The sequence below is a fragment of the Brachyistius frenatus genome, unplaced genomic scaffold (assembly GCF_029030835.1).
Source record: "Brachyistius frenatus isolate BFR_SWC_R1_liver_20210118 unplaced genomic scaffold, ASM2903083v1 Contig_300, whole genome shotgun sequence".
Classification (NCBI taxonomy): Eukaryota; Metazoa; Chordata; class Actinopteri; family Embiotocidae; genus Brachyistius; species Brachyistius frenatus.
In genome coordinates, this window is record NW_027210899.1 from 107,932 (window position 1) to 126,908 (window position 18,977).

General features: G+C 40.7%; 1 protein-coding gene across 4 annotated transcripts in view; it reads right to left on the reverse strand.

Moving 5' to 3' along the window:
• Positions 1 to 537: 537 nt before the first annotated feature.
• The window catches only part of adcy5 (adenylate cyclase 5), a 91,607-nt gene continuing 73,167 nt past the window's right edge, over positions 538 to 18,977 (reverse strand). Inside the window, exons 10-21 of one of the 4 annotated variants that reach the window (XM_069722685.1) lie at positions 16,665 to 16,809; positions 15,331 to 15,428; positions 13,077 to 13,164; positions 11,016 to 11,132; positions 10,736 to 10,894; positions 8,636 to 8,820; positions 8,458 to 8,478; positions 7,976 to 8,108; positions 6,349 to 6,612; positions 5,593 to 5,797; positions 5,074 to 5,198; positions 538 to 3,300 (exon numbers count right to left, since the gene is read on the reverse strand). In XM_069722685.1, the coding sequence (XP_069578786.1) occupies positions 3,172 to 3,300; positions 5,074 to 5,198; positions 5,593 to 5,797; positions 6,349 to 6,612; positions 7,976 to 8,108; positions 8,458 to 8,478; positions 8,636 to 8,820; positions 10,736 to 10,894; positions 11,016 to 11,132; positions 13,077 to 13,164; positions 15,331 to 15,428; positions 16,665 to 16,809 (1,669 nt within the window). In that variant the 3' untranslated portion in view covers positions 538 to 3,171. Of the gene's footprint in view, positions 3,301 to 5,073; positions 5,199 to 5,592; positions 5,798 to 6,348; positions 6,613 to 7,975; positions 8,109 to 8,457; positions 8,479 to 8,635; positions 8,821 to 10,735; positions 10,895 to 11,015; positions 11,133 to 13,076; positions 13,165 to 15,330; positions 15,429 to 16,664; positions 16,825 to 18,977 lie in introns of all 4 variants that reach the window. The other 3 variants (XM_069722684.1, XM_069722687.1, XM_069722686.1) reach the window with 3 other exon arrangements.

Below are 18,977 nucleotides of genomic sequence, written 5' to 3' on the forward strand. Positions count from 1 at the left end.
TTGTTAACATCGGTAATTATTTCCTCATTCGGTGGTATAACAACATTATTTTGTAATATGCTTCTAAATTGTGTTTTTGTAATTCCATGTCTTGATGTGCCTGCTATGAACATTTTGTGCTCACTTTAAAAGATGTCTGAACAGTGGCTGTGTTCCAAACGGCGAACTTGCGTACTAACACTCACTGTTTGAGTGCACTGAATGTCTGGAAACATGCAGTTCACTCCAAGTACCCGAACGGGGTTCAAACGCTGGGTACTTTCCACCCTCAGCAGTCGGCTGTGCTGCGGTCCGGATGACATACTCCCTTCAGTACACTAACAAATAGTGCTCTTACATGTCAGGACTCTTACTCCTGTAGTGGAGAAATGTTGACAGGGTAGTGTTGTTTACAATCGTACACTGCTGTTCCACGCTGACCGGAAATGACCCCAGCACGTGAATACGCCGACCGCCAAAACGTCCGCGGCTTTAATGATTTGACCCAGAAATGAAACATATTTTTGTGCCTTCTGTTTTAACAAACAATAAAAACACTGTCAGCTTCTGTCCAGCAGCAGCAGTGGAAAAGAAACCCTTTTGCGTGGTGTTCAGGAGCAGCAGCTGCTTCCTCAAGACTCTCTGATTTGAAAATGATCTCCGTCGGTGGCCCCGCCCCTTCCTCTACGTAGTCGGTGGCCCCGCCCCTTCCTCTACGTAGAGCAGATGGTGACCGTTCAGGGTGGAACGTGTCCAGCGTTTCACTCCTTTTTCGGATCGTTTTTGTTTTTGTGTGCATCATCCTGGTACTTGTAGTCTCTGTACTTGACAGTGTGAACGCATTTGTGTGCTCAACATAGTGAGTGTTGGTGCACAAGTACGCCATTTGCAACACAGTATTGGTTCTGTAGCTGAAGGGGAGGGACCACTGAACTGAACGGAGGTATTTTCAAACTGTGGCGTCTGTGGAAGCTGCAGCTTACACAACACCGCACAAAAGTGTTTATTGTTCTGTTGCTGTGTGGGATTTAATTATCTGTTCAGGTTTAAATATATTTAAAATCATTTATGTATCATTTCAAATCAGATTTAATTAATTTCTAACAACTGTTTAAAATCCATAATTTTATCAATATGCAGCACTTAAATAGAAGCTAAGTCTGGAATAATTGTAATGGCACAGTTGAAACTCCATACACTGCAGTTCACTGAGCAAGTCCTGCATACAACATAGGACTGACTCAAAGTGTTACAGTAAACACTCGCTAGCCAAACATAAAAACAAACGTAGTATTAAATACCTATAGTTCCAATACATTTGCACAAATCCAACTTAGGTAATGTTTTCTTTAGCTAGTGTTTTAAACATGATTTCACAAGGTACAAACAAGCCGGGGGGGCTGAAGATCAGCATGTGTGAAAGAAGACAAGAGTAGTGAAGTCAAAGGAATGTGAGAGGGAGTTAACATTTTGGTTTTGGTCTTCTCTCGAGATCCTTTAAGCTTCGATCTAAAGTTTTCTGTATTTCTGAGGTGAAAACACTCTGTCCAGATATTTGCAGATTACTGTATTCTGTGACTCAGCCAGGACAAACCCATCCCCACTGTAGTGTTTGGTAATAACATCACTAAAAAGCACAAAAGTCCGCTGGGTCAGTGTGTCTGATGACACGCTGACGTTAATACTGCAGAAAACTGCTCTGACGAGGAAAGAAAACAGCAGATAAAAAGGACACATTTCCACGTGCTCATCTGTCCACAGGATGAGCGTCGTCACCGTTGTCAGTGTAGAGTCCATATTAAAGGCCTCATCGGAGATCATTGGACATTCATTGGGTCGTACCATCTGATTGAGCAAGCAAGAAAGGGGAGGGGACTGTGGAGCAGTGCACAAAGAGGTGGACGGTTGAAAGCACTTGAGTGCAAAATGGCTTTTGAGCACCAAGACTGATGCATTTCCGTCCTCTGGTCTGTCATTCAAAGTGCGCCCTCGCTGGGTTTGACACCGCCTCGCCGTGAGATGGAAACACTGGCAAAGGGAAATCACCAACAGCATCTGATCACTAAATGGACGACTTCCCGCAGATCGGAAAAAAAAAAATACTCACTTGGGTGAAAAAGAAAAGAGAAGAAGGGCGTTCAACAGTGTCGATCTGCCCAAGCTGAATGATGCGTTAGCCGTGGCGCGATGCGAAGATCAGGCAACACCAGAGAGGACTTGTGAAATCCCAACAGGAGAGTTCTGCAGCGTGTACATCTGAATACACACTGGTGTTTTAGAGATAGCTCTCAAATATATTAATGTACAAAATATAGAATCTTAAAATATCTCAGGGTTGGCGCTCCGAAGTCGAAATACAAAAACTTTTTGAAGATTAGAAAAAGCTCTTCGCTGACATCCTCTTTGTGTTTCGTGGGTGTGGTTGTGATTTCACATGTCAGACAGGAAGCTTTCTATCAACACTTTGGAGCATTTTCTCTCTCTTCTTACAAAAAAAACAAACCCCAATCCATACAGAGTCAGAGGGACCTTCTGACCTGTAAGACTCACTCCTCATAACTTACTGATAATTCAATCCATGTTTGTTTTTTTTACGGATGTGATTACATATTGAGGACGGATAGTGCTGCAGTGCTGGCTTAGTGTCCACACTTGAGAGACTTGTACCTGTATCACAACAACATAGATGAAATGTTTTACAAACAGTACATAAAATCTTATACATAAAACGCAATGTTTTACATGTACATACTGTATATACTTCAGCAGGAGAAAGGCAGAGAGAAAAAGGAGGCGACATGTAGCTTATGTCCTCCTGCAGGTTTGTCCCAAACCCTTCGGGGGAAAAAAAAAAAAAAATCAGGCAGATTGAAGCAAATCTAATTTCTAGGAGGTTTTTCCTTCGGGGCCGAGACTCACGCAGCTGGCCAAATCTGTCTTTTAACGCTCTGTTCGGACATCTTTGGTCTCAACAGCACATTCAAGTTTAGCAAGGCCTCTCCCACTCGGGCTGAGCTTCAGGCCGAGTTTTGGGACGAGGTTTCTCATCATTTGGGGCCTTCAGGGTTACGAGGGGTTCACTGCCACTTCAGTCAGCTCAGTCCGCCGGAAGCTATCAGGTCTGTGAGCCCGCTCTTTGTGTCGTAAGGTGCGCGACCCCCCCTCTGTGTCCGTTTTGTCACCTGGTGTGGGTTAACTGCTGGAGGGTCCACCGGTAAGGAAGTAGGTCATCATCTCCCCTTTGCCCTTGACCGTGACCAGGCCTCTGTACTCCATTGTGTAGTTATAGGAGCTCAGTACCTGGTACAGATCTGCGGTCACCTGAGGGTGGACGGAGGACGAGAGAGAGTCAGCAGGTTGGTTTTGGTTCAGTTTCCCAATTTTCTACAAGTTTACTATTATTCTGTCTCCGAGTACATTTCGACTCACAGAACTCATTTAAAGTTCAAAAGATGTCTTCATGTCTGGTCCAAATTTAAATTTGGTTAAAAATGTGTTGTTTTTTTTAAATTTCTGTTTTGACATTTCAACAGCCGGTGGATCTGACTCGGTGTGATTGGAAACCTGGCGATCCCACTCACCGATAGCCGTAACCTGCCGTAACCTGACTGCACCACAGACCTGTCAATCAAATAGACGCACCCCCACCCCCCCAAAAACACGGCTTCTTGAAGCTTATTTACTATATAATGACGGGATTATTTTCAGATGGACCGCCAGAAACCAGTGACTTTAGCTAAGATAACCAAAATAACTTGTGGAGAAATTTTATTGGCTTAGAATTTTACGAGACAATTTGAATCGAAGTCTGTTGAGCTGGAGCCGACCTCTAGTGGCACTCGGTGGTATTGCAGCTTCAGGCACTTCCGCCTGCGTCGGCCTCATTTTTCAGACCCGGAAGCTACGTCCACTTTTATATACAGTCAATGGTCATGACTAAACTTTTATTGTACTCCGTTACAGTGGTTTTCTTTCTGTTAAATCAATGTTTGGTGTCTTTTCTTATCTGACACAAATTCAGCTTCTAGTCTGACTTGTCATTTTTCAAATTTACCTAGAAATGTGATTTAGTCCTAACTTTTGATTCCCTCATTTTGGTAAAGTAACTGCCCCCTCTGCCTTGTCAAAACAACGACTGTTGCAATTTGTTGTACTGGAAAAGACTGAATTTGATAGCTTTTATCCATATTTCTATGTCCAAAAATAAAAATAAATAGATCAAATAAAAACAAAAGTAATTTTGTAAGAATTGGAGAAATTACATAAATGGTTTTGTTTGGTCTACCGAGCGAAATGAGACATTTCATTTATTTTTTTAATTACTTACAACATTTTATGAGTGACCATCATAAAATGTTGCCGTAAGTAAAATATTCTAAATAGTATATGGACACACAAAGGCCGCATCCAAGTATTAACAGTATTAATGCTGTAGATTTTTTTTAAACTTTTCATTTTCATTAGGAGCCGTGGCTCATATTTTCTCACGTTAATCTTTCAAAAAGTGCAGTATAACATTGAATTAAATTAAAGGTCTGTTCAGAGTAGTTTGGAGTAGATAAGCTTAAATGAGTCCATATGCAATCAAGCGAGACCAATATGGCCATTTTAATGACCATCTTCGATTAACTTGAATTGACTTTTTCTACAGTGTGGTTTTGCACGTTAAATGAATTTCACATTTTTGACCAAAATAGATTGAAGCTAACTCCAGTGTGGTAAAAGGCCACTGGTAATGCTCAGGACTGCTCTTTGATCTTCAGACAGGGGAGGTTAAAGCAAATCAATATTAAGAGGATGCACATTTTTGATGAAATAAAAATGTCTTGACTTTGTTGTCACCTCGTTGATAGAGTTCTGTTTCAAACGATCAGTGAATTTAAATGATAGGATGTTTAAAACACTAGCATCTAATAGTTACAGAATTACTTATCATTACGATTTTGCTAGTATGTGTCGATAGAAAATAAATCTTGAATTTTTTTTTAAATTTATCTTAAAAACAGAATTGTATGATATTTTATAGCTTTTTACTCAGTGAAGCATTATTTTAAGATGAATATTTTGGCAGTGCAGTGCAGCGCTTTATGTTACCTGGATCTTCTCTGGTACACCTGTGCTGTCCATGCGACTGGCCACGTTCACCGTGTTCCCCCAGATGTCATACTGAGGCTTCCTGGCCCCAATCACCCCGGCAACCACAGGGCCAATGTTTAGACCTGAGAAAAGGAAATGAATAGAAAATGAGGAAAAAAATACTCAACTACTAGCAAACAGTGATGCAAAAAATACAACTGTGGCGCTTATTCTTATATATTACTCACAGAATAAAAACGATTTATTCTAATGTCTTACAAAAACTTTATTTACCGTGTCAAGTTCTTTTACATTTTTAGATCAAGCGCTCTCCCATAATAGAGTCTCTGAATATCAGTTCAGAAACTGACTCCACAGTTCCAACTCGACAGCTGCATGTTAAATCTTTCTCGTCTGAGCGTTACTAGTTGGCTTCGCCTGCCGTCAAATACGATCTCACACCTCCTGCGTCACTGCTGGACGTACAAAGCAATAGTAGCACCTTTCTTTTCTTTTTTTTCTTTTTCTGCTGCCCACCTATTTTCATCTTGAAGTTGTTAAAGGAGTGTTCATTGATGTATTTCATCTGGTCCATCATTCTCATGGCGTAGTCAGCCAGTGCGCGGATATGCGAGCGCCCAACCTTGTCGTACGTTGAGTCATTGAGGCCGGAGGCCGCCATGTAGGTGGAGCCGATGGTCTTGATCTTCTCCAGCTGGCGGAACTGATCCTCACTGATGATCTAAGGACAGCAGCAGAGGGAGGGTTTAATTTACCAGATTCAGTTCGGTTAACAAACCGATCCTTTATTTATTTATTTTTTATTTCCTGTGCATTTTCAGAAACAAACAGCAACGTACAAAATGTTTCGTATTCTTCAAGTTTTAGTTCTGAAACCCGCATTTAATCTACATTTTAAACATTCATTTTATGTCAAATTTGTCTGATCTTGATCAAACTGTAGAAAGGAAAGAGACAAGCTGGGAGGCATCTAATGACTAAGGAGCTAAACATTTTTCAAGTTAGTCGGTGGACACCAAACCACAGTGAATATTGGACTTCTACGTATCAGGTTGTAATTGCTATGTTGACTGAACTTTTATTGCTCGGTGTACCTTCATACAGCATTACAAGCTTTAACTCCGTATTATGTGGATGGGAATAGAGTGAACTGATTGAAATCAGAAATCTGCTCATGTTACCGGGAATCAACAGAACATTGACCTGAGTTGATCCCACAGATTCACATCCTCATACAAACACAGCTTCCAGCTGGAACTGTTCACTTCTCACCTCATCGAAGTCAGCGATGATCTCGTTGAGCAGCCGCAGACACTCCACTCCCTCGTTGTTGGCCTCCAGCTCCACGTAGAACTCGGAGAAGTTACTGATGGAGGCGAACATGACCGCAACGCACTCGCACGACTGGTAGTAGAGCTCGTCGTTGCGGCGCTCGCGCTGCAGGAAGTGAGCAGCCACGTCTTTGGGCAGGATGTTGTGGAGCAGCCGCCGGTTATAGGCCTGCAGCTCCTCCATCTCCTCCTTCTCCTCTGTGGCCTGACGAGGATTAAAGAATAAATGAAGACTGAAATCACATGGAGGAAAAAAAGTTGCTACTGTTGAGTAACCCAAGTGAAACATCTTTACTATTGTTGGATGGATGGCCGTGAAATTTGGTCTACATATTTAAGATCCCCAGAAGATGAATGCTAATGACCTTTAGTGCCACCAGCAGGTCAATTATCCAGTAAAGTATCAACACCTTCAACATGAATTGGGACACGTTTTTGTCTGGATATTTAAGGTTCCCCAAGGTTATGCTGATCGAACATCCTGTCAGCGAGGACACAGTCACTGCTACTGATACTGTTTTTTACATGAACTTCACCATCAAAAACAAACTAAATCTACTTAACTTTAGTTTACCTTAAAGTTTGATTGGTTTTCTTTGAGCCTCACAGAGCTGTTGGTGCAGCTTGACTCTGCCATGTTTTATACAAACAAAAAAAGTGACAGCTGGAAAATAAAGATCCCTCCAGCAGCTAAAAAGGTTTTTTTTCTTCTTCGATAAATAACTTGTTTATCCACTTGATTGGATTATCAACCACAGGCAGCATAGCCTGCTTGAGATGTCAAAGAAGCCTGGAACATCCCTGAAGAAATGTTCTTATTCTTAAATTAATACGTCACTGAAAATCATTTGATTATCAAACACACACACGCACACACACACACACACACACACACACACACACACACACACACACACACACACGCACACACACACACACACACACCCCTGACAGGCCTCTTGAGAAGTTTGTAGCTTCTTCCCTCTGTGAGGACAAAGATTCTTCACAACAAAGTTGGATACACTTCTTCAATGTTAAGCTATTTAGTGTTTTATTGGTGAAGCAATGATGCACGAGGGAGGAAAATACACACTTTTTAGAGCCACATTTTGAGCCTGAAGTAAATGAGTATAATACTGAAAAAAAAAGTTATTTAAATAAATATGACAGAATGCAATGATGCTCACAAAACTTTTGTTTTATCATATTTTACCCCACAGTAGAAGAGGAGCAACCCATTTATCTTGAAACACGGACAGAAAACCACAACAGGTTTTAACTTTTCAGTAATATTCATGTAAAATATACAAAACAAGAGGCACTTGGATTGCTTTATGTACTGATCACCATTATAAAAGAAACACGTGCTCAGAGACCTTGTAGTTTGTTTTCAAGAATGTGTCCATAAGGAACACTAGAATTACTGCCTGTATTTTAAATCAGAAATCACACACACACACACACACACACACACACACACACACACACACACACACACACACACACACACACACACACACACACACACACACACACACACACACACACACACACACACACGCACTGACCTGCAGCTTCCAGAGGAAGTCCAGCCTGGCAGTGGACTCCACCTGCTGGGCGTGAAGGTAGAGGGCAAGAACGAAGACTGTGATCACCACTGGGGTCATGATCTTCAGAGGAACTTTGGTGTCCACCACACAGCTGAAGGTCAACACACACACACACACACACACACACACACACACACACACACACACACACACACACACACACACACACACACACACACACACACACACATAGACATTAGTTTTATAACTGATACGTGCAGGTGTTACATAGAGGTAAAGATAACTTTTGCAGGACCATTGTGACACAAAAAACAAGCTGCCCTCTAAATCTCGGCTCATTAGCGTTAGCATCTGTTGCCAACAGTTCATTATAGCTGCATTTGTGCCGGCACAGCGATAATGATGCTGTTAACTTAAAAACAGATGACAGAGGTGATGCTTTGGGTGTCTGTGGTAATAGAATTTAACATCAGTCTCACCTTGTTCCATTCAAGTGCTCACTGTGAGGGGAGGAACAGAGGTGAGCTGATGAGCAGTGAGAACATCTGCACACCATCGAAGATTTAAATAGTACACACACACACACACACACACACACACACACACACACACACACACACACACACACACACACACAGAGGTAACAAAGAGACTCACGCAGCGTTGATGGCGTTGGCCATGACCAGCAGGTCCTGGTTGTCAAAGAGGCTCACTTTGGGCACCTCCATGATGAGAAGGTAGAGCAGCTCGATGAAGAGCATGAGGAAGAGTTTACCGATGCTGCTGACCTGCAGGAAGACGGAGCAGGCCAGCATGCTCAGGATCACACACGACGAGAAGTACTGAGGAGGAAAAACACGGAGAGGGAGAGAGAGAGAAAACGTTTAGGAAGGTACATTTGTTTTTATCTTTGGTAGCCAAGCTTTATTCTGCATCGGTTCTGACTGAACACGTCACACCTAGAGGATGAGTTATAAAACACCTGATCAACCCACATTTAGACCACTTAGCTGTTCTTCACTGCACAAACCAAATGTTAACATTTACAGCTGCAGTTAATCTCACCCAGCACCCATTTGTTCTGCTCTCCAAATAATATCACTTGCCAGAAGACTCGCATTAAAATCTTAACACAGTTACACACTGTTAGACGAGACACTCAATTTTTATCATTATATTTTTATCATTATGACTTTTTAAATGCAGTGAGGTGTTGTTCTAAAAGCAATAAGGCACTTTACAGCCACTGAAGACATGTTAAAAGGAACATACGGCCTCATTTTAAGCAGGAATTTGACAGATCACTGGAAAAAAGTGGAACACATTTTGGACCTAGTAAGCAGGACACAGTAGAAAGCTGCAATCTGATGATGTAATGTACAGTATTGCTCTCAAAAGTGCACTTATATATGGTAAATAAAAAATGCATTAATGTATCATTTTCATTGCTCAATATTTTGACTATTGCTTTCTGTTTTAACTTTGTTGTACAGCAGATTCAGTTGCAACCGCTGTGTAATAAGTGTGATACAAATTCAATTTAAAGGGCTCTGATGTCACAGTCTTAATAAGTCTTCGACGCAACTCTGACAGCCCTGAGTTGCATCAACATGGTGTGAACAAAGTGGTTGGGTGGTGTGATAATAATGCTCTTGAGATCAATACAAAGAAAATTGTATTTGATTCCTCTCATAAAGCTCCTATTGATATCCACACTGTAAATAAATCAAGCAAGGCTTATCAAAAATTAGCTGTAATGATAGATTATCTGGTGTCCTCAAAAATAAAATACTGCAGTAATCTGCAAAAAGCAAAGAATTATTTTTCTTTGCTACCTTCGCTCTTTTGGGGCGAGTTTCATGAGTGTTTTACAGTACTGTAGTGGTGTCTGTCCACTACGTTAAAGTCAAAACTGCTCCATCAAACAAGAATCAGTTCAAAGAGTGTTGGCAAACTCCTCGAGAAACTCTATGAATAAGCCTATAAAAGTAAAATATACAAATTATTACAATTAAATCAGAGATACAAGTTTCTACATGTTAATAAGGTTTGACTGAAGCACTATTTTGTGCTCAGTCCTAAAATTAAATATGGCATTTACAGCCAAATCAAATGTACCTTGATTGGACTTGATCAGGAGTTTTGTGATTCAAATGTTAAATTCGGGTATTTCTGTCAATGTTCAAATTCTTTGTGAAACTGCAAAGCTGGTGGGATGCAAGAAAAAGTTCAGACTTGTCTGACAATAAAGTATCATCCTCACCATCTTCAAATGAATAAAGTTAGAGTTGTTCTGCTCTGCTGGCATTTTACACTTTTGTGGCAGACTGGGTGGCAGCTTGTCTAAATATTGGGAACAGATGTATCTGATCCGTGCAAATAATCTCAAATATGTGTTGCTATTTTTTCCACCACAAATGCTCAAACTTAATTGGCTGTACGGTTTCATAAAAAATACAAACTTTTTAAAAGCCTCAGTTTGCAACAACTGCAGTAAACTTGCATCTGTTTTGCTTCATATTTACTTGCATATGTTTGTAGCACCTCACAATTTATTGTTCATAGAAACCATAAACTATAAACCGTGTTCTTTGTAACACCCTAGAGGGTATTTTAAATCAGAAATCACACACACACACACACACACACACACACACACACACACACACACACACACACACACACACACACACACACACACACACACACACACACACACACACACACACACACAGAGAGAACAAGGCACACCTGTACCTCAGGAAAGCTGCAGATGAGGGCGTCCTCTCCACAGGGGTCGGTCTGTGTGTCCAGGCTGTAGTTGAGGAGGTGAGCGTGGCAGGCGTTCACGCTGTCCAGGCTGATGTTGAGCTCTGCCCGGATGCAGCTCCGCAGGTCGTGGCTGCTGCAGGTGAACTGAACAGGTTCAAAGGTCGGCGAGAGACAGGTGAGAGCAGACTCAGCAGATTCAGAATCAAAGGAATCAAGAGATTTTTTTTGTGTGTGTTTATGAGAGGAGTTGTTGATGTGAACTCACAATATTGATGAAAGCTGAAAGAAAGACGATGATGATGGTGAAGACACCGACCAGGGTGCTGTTCAGTCTGGACTGAACTATCCTCCTAGAAAGAGTCTGAAGGGGGACTGGGAAGATCTGGGAGCACAAAAGAAATCAAGAAGGCAGAAGGAGTTAGAAAGTGAGTGGTTATTACAGAAAGAAAAATAGAAACAAAAGAGAAAAAAAATTCATTTTTATTGGATTTACCTAATTTTTTTTAATTTCTACTTGCAGCCCCTCAACAAAAACAAAAAAAAAACTAAAATACTACAGAGTTGGACCAGATGAAAGAACTTTGACAACACAAAAGTTCTCAAAAAGTTCAATAGATGTAAAAGATTCAAGTTCTTTCTGCAGACATTTTATGGAAAGTCGTGGGGAAAAAAAGTTGTAAGAATCAGTGAGCGTGTTAGGGAAGAGAAAATACAATAAAATAATTATAGAGACAGCAGAAACAAATGTAACAGAGTTACAGTTCTTTCAGCGACTGATTCATTGATTGACCATCTGACTGATTGAAGTTTAATCTGATGAGGACAATACAGTGGCCTCCGTATTAGCTGATAATGCTTCAAATATACAGCTGAAGCTGTAAAACAGAAAAAGACATTAATTGCTACACAGACTGTTTTTAATGAACTTCATTGTTAATTTACTAAAGTTTACAAAACCAAAAAAGAGATTAAAGATACTTTACTGAATAATTATACTTTAAATCCTCCTCTTAAGGACGATGAAACATAAGGGACCTTTAGTGATGCCTAAATCACGTCATAAACACACTGTTTACACAACCTGCTGTTCCAATTGTTAATTATAAATGCAGGATTATAATTACCAGGATGACCAATAAAAAAAGCCCGTTTTTTTGTACTTTTATTTATGATATTTAAATAGTCTGGTTTAAGGATGGTCACGTTAGTCTGGCTGTATATTGTTTACAGGATATGAGTGATATTGTTGCACAGATAAAGGGCTAATTAGTTAAAACAAGGGGGGTATTTTTCTGCAAATCTTCTCGACTCAGCAAAGATGTTGCAGAAAAACTAAGAAAACCCTCTCTAAAATATAGATGAATATAGTCAGTCATACCACGTTTAGGGAAGTGAATAAGAGATGGAGCAACCTATCTGAGACTCACTCAACAGCACCTTTAGATCAAAACTGGTGTGAAGTAAACAGGATTGCAACAGACTGTATTACTGACAGTATTTTGCAAAACCAAAAATGCCAGAAACTGAATTTTTATACAACCAACTGATCATTGAGATTGCTCATATTATCCGACCATTATCCATGACAAGTACAGGATCAAACCACAGCCTGATAGAATATTTAACAGATGTGTCTCTATGTTTGATACTGCAGCCTGGTACCACGCCAAAGCGTGCAATGCACCCGTCAGTCCACCGGAGGGTATCGTGTCAGTGTCACCTTGTGCCTCGCCTGGGCGTGAAAAGTACACGCATTTATGAGAAGGGTTGAAGAAGGAGGTCAGGTGACAAAGTACAAAGAGTGATGAAGTTTGCCGAGGGAGGAGGTCAGAGGTCGGATGGATGGAACAAACATAGGACGTGCCACCCGGGAGACCGATGTTTGAGTTCACAACAAAGAACAAGCCAACTTGGATTTCTTTTAAGTAAAGTAAATAAATTATGGACAAAATGTAGCAGATTTAAAGTAACCTAGGTGACATTACTTCATTAGATAACTTATTTCAACCCAAACCATTATCTTTTAAAAACTCTAAACCTAAGTCACCGAGGTTTTTATGAATAGACGAGACAAAACTTGACATTTACATGCTGTCTTCTAGTGGAGTGACACGTGTATTACCTGCTTTGTCATTATATTGGGTTGGCTACTGAACTAGACAGCTTCCCTTATATGTAAGTAAAGGAATAGGAACCAGTAAGGGAAAGTCCTTCTCTGTTTTCGATGACATTTCAGATAAATATTCAACAACTTATCACTTAGAAATGTCTTAGATCTGCACAAACAAAGAGTTTGTTTCTTTCATTATAAGCAGACACTTCTCACCCCAAAACAGCAGTACACAGCTGAGACGAACATGACGGCCGTCAGGATAATGAGACAGGTGATGAAGAAGCCGATCATCAGTCTGGAGCTGCAGACAACAAAGAGATGACATGTGATTAAGTACATACAATCTTTATTCCTGTCTTCTTTTAAAGGTTCTCTCTTTGCTTGACGATGATCTTGTGTCAATGCAAACACTGTGGAAGTAAAGCTTACATGCGTGGGTGTGACGGGAATGGTTAATAATAAAGAAAGGAGGAGAGAATGTGTGAAGAGGGTAAAACTAATTAAGGAACAGAGCTTAGGTAGGTAGGTAGGTATTTACTTTATTAATCCCCGAGGGGAATTTTTTTTTAAACACCGAGAGAGAGAAGAGGTGGTGAGGAGACGGTGTAGGAGGGACACCGAAGAGGACTGGGAGGGAAGGACTGGAAAATAAGACGAGGGGAGAAGTGGTGAGATGAAAGGACTGAGGAGAAAGGCTAATAAAGAGGCAGGTAAAAGAAGATCAATACTGAGAGATGGGCAGCAGAGATAAAACCAAAAAAAAGAAAAGAAAAAAAAAAAAGGGAGAGAAGAGGGATCGCTTTGAGACCAAAATCTGCCATTTTTTAACCTGGTTGCTGCGCAGCTGTAATTATGCTGATTTTGATGTGATATTCTCTTTTATTACTCATCGTCTTTTATTACTCGTCTCTTCAGCTATTCATCTTTATAACTCTGGTTCTCAGGCTGAAGACGAAGGAACTTGGAATAGACACAGTGAGCACTAAAGCAGGGTTAGTGAGGCTCCAAAGATTAAAGGCACTGAACATATTGTAAGACATGTAATTGATTAACTACTTAGAGGGCTTTATTTATAAATTGACAAACCCACAAATGTCATCAACATATATCGAATCAAATAACTACTAATACATGTCTATTAAGTAGTTAATCAATTACATGTCTTACAATATGTTCAGTGCCTTTAATCTGTATTGTCTATCATCATAACTGTCTTTGTTGCCTTTAAAGCATAATTTTGCTTAATTATAATATTATTTTTGTATATTGAGCCTTCATTGGCTTTACCATAGGTGTCACTGCTAAAATGAAAGGGCATGTGAGTTTTAACACCAAGTTATTTTTACACTCAACCTTGTGGTGTTCTTCATTAGTTCCATCAGATTTTGACAACTCTGACTATATAAATGTACTTTTCCATAGTATACTATACCATACTATAAAAAAATACCAAATCGGAACTTTTACTTTAATACTTTAACTATATTTGGCTGCTAACACATATATCCTTTTACTTAATTAGGATTTTTCATTCAAGATTTGTACTTGTAATTATGCATTTTTAACTTTTTTAACTGTATTTGTACTTTTACTTACATGATCTGAATACTTCCTCCACCACTGTGGCATCAACAAAGACTTTGACCAAAATGACTATCCTAGGACTAAAGTTAAACCAGGACTAATATTTGATTCATCAGTAAGACCACACCAGGAGACTGTTTAAGAACTTGCCTTCTAGAAAAGAACTACCACCATTAGTTAACAACTTTATTAAACTTAATTATGCCCTTTGTTTCAAATTACAAACATTTTACAACGCGTACCTTATTAAAAAGTGCTACCTCTAAGTTTTTCTCCTGACTTAGGCCTTTGCTCTTCTCTTATGTGATCACAGACATACATAGGAACCAAAAATGATTCCTATGTAGATATCTAAAATAAGAAAACCAAAGTTTTAGAGATAAAAGTTTGAAGTGTTAATTTAAAAATGTAAACATCATTAATTGAACATCGTTACCTGTTCAACTCATGTAACAAAAAAATTGGCCCTGTACTTAAAATATGCCATCCATCCATCCATCCATCCATCCATCCATCCATCCATCCATCCATCCATCCATCCATCCATCCATCCATCCATCTATCCATCCATCCATCCATCCATCATGCATGCATCCATTATTTATATCTGCTTCATCCTGAACAGGGTCACGGGGGGGCTCGAACCTATCCCAACTCACTTTAAAATATTGTCTGTGTGATATTTCATGTAAATTTTACTCCTCCACAACACAAACTCTGTTTGAGTCACTGTCGGTAAAAGGACAGTAATCAACAGGTGTGACGAGCCAAATATCTGTCTTCTCACATTTTTATAGTCAGGACTCCTGTTGGGACTTAAAATGTGTCAGTGAATAAATTATTTGGCATATGGTCTCTGCACTATTTCAAACAGTTGACTCACGGTGGCACAATGACGATCTGGATGAAGCAGATGAAGAGAAAGACGAGGGAGGCGCAAGCCACGTAAGCTCCAAACCTGGAGTCCACCTGTTTGGAGTACTGCAGGAGGAGACGAGGAGAAACAAACAGTACATCAACATCTGACAACAGAATTTTCTAACATTCTGTCACTGAGAAAAAACATTAAAAAAAAAAAGGCACGAATCAATAAGCTAAACTAAAGGGTGAAACATCAGATTGGATCGCGTCCCTGCAGGAATAAAACTTGGAGAACACTTTAACACCATGTGCCCTGTGGTGGAGCGGAACATTTAACGTTTGCAACTTGCACTCAAATCTAGCATTAGTCACAAAAATTACACACGACTCAAATAATATACAAAATAAACATAATGAAATATAAATATGACAAGAAAAGCACTTGAGCATGTGATTATGGTATGTCTGCATCGCAAAAACCACAGCAAACAGTTTTAAAAAGGAAAATGTTCAAATGCTGCTGTTTTTTTTTCTTCCCAAATCAGCATTTGGACCTGAGAAACTTATATGATTAACTATAATAATATATAAAATGCATTAAGAATAATACGAGTAAAAGAAGACTTCAGACTTAACTTGGGGACTTGAGAATATGACTTAATGAAATACTGTTTTTGAGACTCATTGATATCGAAGAGCTGACATTTTCTGATGTTTTTGAGTTTCAGACAACAGCAGGTAACCCTCCATGGAACCTGAGATGGCAGATACAACTGAGGATCAATAAGGTAAAGAGGCTGTACAAGATGCTGGAGGCTCTCAAAAAGTCCTTCTGATCTGCTGTAAGTCTTCACTTCCTTCACCATGACAGAGAGAAAAGTGATTGAAACTTGAAAACAGGACTCAACTCCTTTTTCACTTTTCTCAAAGACTATTTTGTAACAAGCCCGACTCTAAGCTCTCCTCTCAGCCTGTCCCTCAATGTCCGAAGCAGTTTAGCTCCTCGTTCGCTCGGCAGCCATCTTTTCCCCATTTAAAGCCAACTTCCTCTCTTTCTGTGTTATACTTAGCTTTGACTGACTTCCTCAAGGGATAGAAAAGAGAGAGCTTTTTGCACAGGAAGATTGCTTGTCATGGCCAATTATTTGCTGCTATATGGCTCTCTGTGTGTGTGTGTGTGTGTGTGTGTGTGTGTGTGTGTGTGTGTGTGTGTGTGTGTGTGTGTGTGTGTGTGTGTGTGTGTGTGTGTGTGTGTGTGTGTGTGTGTGTGTGTGTGTGTGTGTGTGTGTGTGTGTGTGTGTGTGTGTGTGTGTGTGTGTGTGTGTGTGTGTGTGTGTGTGTGTGTGAGACCCTAACCTTTTTCTCCAGGTCAGGCTCTCTGAAGGTGAGCAGGAACTTCTTGACGTGTTCAGAGCGCAGGCGGTCGATGCTGCGAGCGTCGATGGCCCGGCCCAGGAACTCGTCCACCTCGTCCTCCGGGTTTAAGTTTTCCTGTGTGTTTCTGAAATTGAAATGCCTGAATAAAACAAAATGAGACCAATTGACATTTACATCACAGGACGATTGAAAAAAAAAAAAGGCTCTTTAGCTTCTGCTGCAGCTGAACTTTTACCACCAATCGCCTTAAAAACCTGCAACGAAGTAGATTAGAATACACTTTTCACGAGATACGAACAACTATGAATTAAACAGAAGTCCTGAATAATGGCTGTGCGGCGCAGTAACATTGAGGTAATCATATGCAAAATATAAAGGAGCAATTGAACCAAAAGACCATTGCTCCCCTCAAACCCAAACGACTCTGATAAGCCATTTCTACTTGGACTAATCACTGAGTGTCACCTTCACTGATTAAAATTCCCCGACCTTGTTGACCAGCTCTAATCAACTGATGGAGAGATCATTCTACTTTGATCACTGTGATTGTTGCTATTTATCTGTCAGCTCCAAATTAGCATATTTGTTAACATATTTTTGTTGGATGGGTTTTTAAGGTTTAGTACAAGCAAGATTTTTTTAGCATCACAGCTAGTTTGGTAGTCATTTGTGGTCAAGTATGCAACTTGCACGTGTGTGAGCACATCCACAATGGAAATGGAATTTACAGACAGGTAAGAAAACATTTTCTGTGCAAGAGTGAATCTTTCTAGGAATTATTTACTGGTTAATTAAACCGTTTTGTGTGAAAGCTATTGGGGCGGCTGCAGCAGTAAAACAGGCGCGGCACCGGTGAAGAGGGAGCTGAGCCGAAAGGCAAAGCTTTCCATTTACCGAGCTCTGGGTCGTGACCGAAAGAACGAGGTCGCGGCTACAAGCGGCCGAACTGACTTTCCTCCGTAGGGTGGCCGGGCTCAGCCTTAGAGATCGGGTAAGGAGCTCGGACATCAGGAGGGAACTTGGAATAGAGCAGCTGATCCTTTGCGTTGAAAGGAGTCAGCTGAGGTGGTTCGGGCATCTGGTCAGGATCCTCCTGGGCGCCTCCCTCTGGAGGTTTTCCGGGCACACCCAACTGGCAGGAGACCCCGGGGAAGACCCAGAACACTCCGGAGGGATTATATCTCCCATCTGGCCTGGGAACGCCTCGGGATCCCCCAGGATGAGCTGGAAAATGTTGCAGGGGAGAGGGAAGTCTGGGGCAACTTGCTTGGCCTGCTGCCACCGTGACTCGATCCCGGATAAGCGGAAGAGCGTGGATGGATAGATGGATGGATGTGTGAAAGCCAAATCAAGTATTGATATTTTATAGACTGTATACAAAAGTGGACGTAGCTTCTGGGTCTGAAAAATGAGGCCAATGCAGAAGTGCCGCAAACTGCAATACCACTGGGGACCACTAGAGGTTGGCTCCCAAAAACCTCTGGCTTCATAGACTCCCATTCAACTTCTCATGAAATACAAAGTCAATATTTTTTTTCAACAAGTCATTATGTTGTCATTCACTAAAGTCACTCATTTGTATTAGTTTCTAGTGCTCCATCTAAAAATACTCCCCTCATTAATTAGATATACTGACTCAAAAAGTGGTATGCTTGGGGGTGTTTCTGTCTGATTGACAGGCCCGTGGTGCAGTCGATTTTCCACTGTTGGTGGGTGGGTGTCCTCGGGTTCCCATATAAGATTAAGTCAGATCCACAACTGGCTTCTCCCCATTTTGTCCAAATATGGTCACTTCTGGGTCCAAAATAGCAAGATGATGACGGCAAAAATGCAGAGCTGCAGGCTTTAGAACAGTAGTTCACAAACCAATTGTTGATGTCATTCTTGGTTGCTGATTGGTCTGGTCATGTTTATGTTTAAATAACTTGAAAACATTTTGGTGGCCTTAAATTTTTGTCCTAATCCTTCGCATTAAAAGCTGCAATAAAATGGAAAAGAAGTATTGTTTAAGAGGGAAGCATTTTCCTGTCCTTAATGTCATGGTTTACATTCAGAGTATCTTATTGGTCCAAGATGATTTGCAGACAGCTAGCAACAGATGTCCTAACTACTAAGCTGTGATATTGTAACTAGTGATGCTTTCTAGTACAGGATGATGAAAAACCCAGTATGAACTTCCTTTTAACTCCAAAACCTGTCAGTCTGGATGAGAAGGGAGCTCTGCGCTGTCGCCCCAGAGTGGAGGCTGTCAGCTCGGACGCCCCGGCTCAGTGTGATGTCAGAACAAACTCA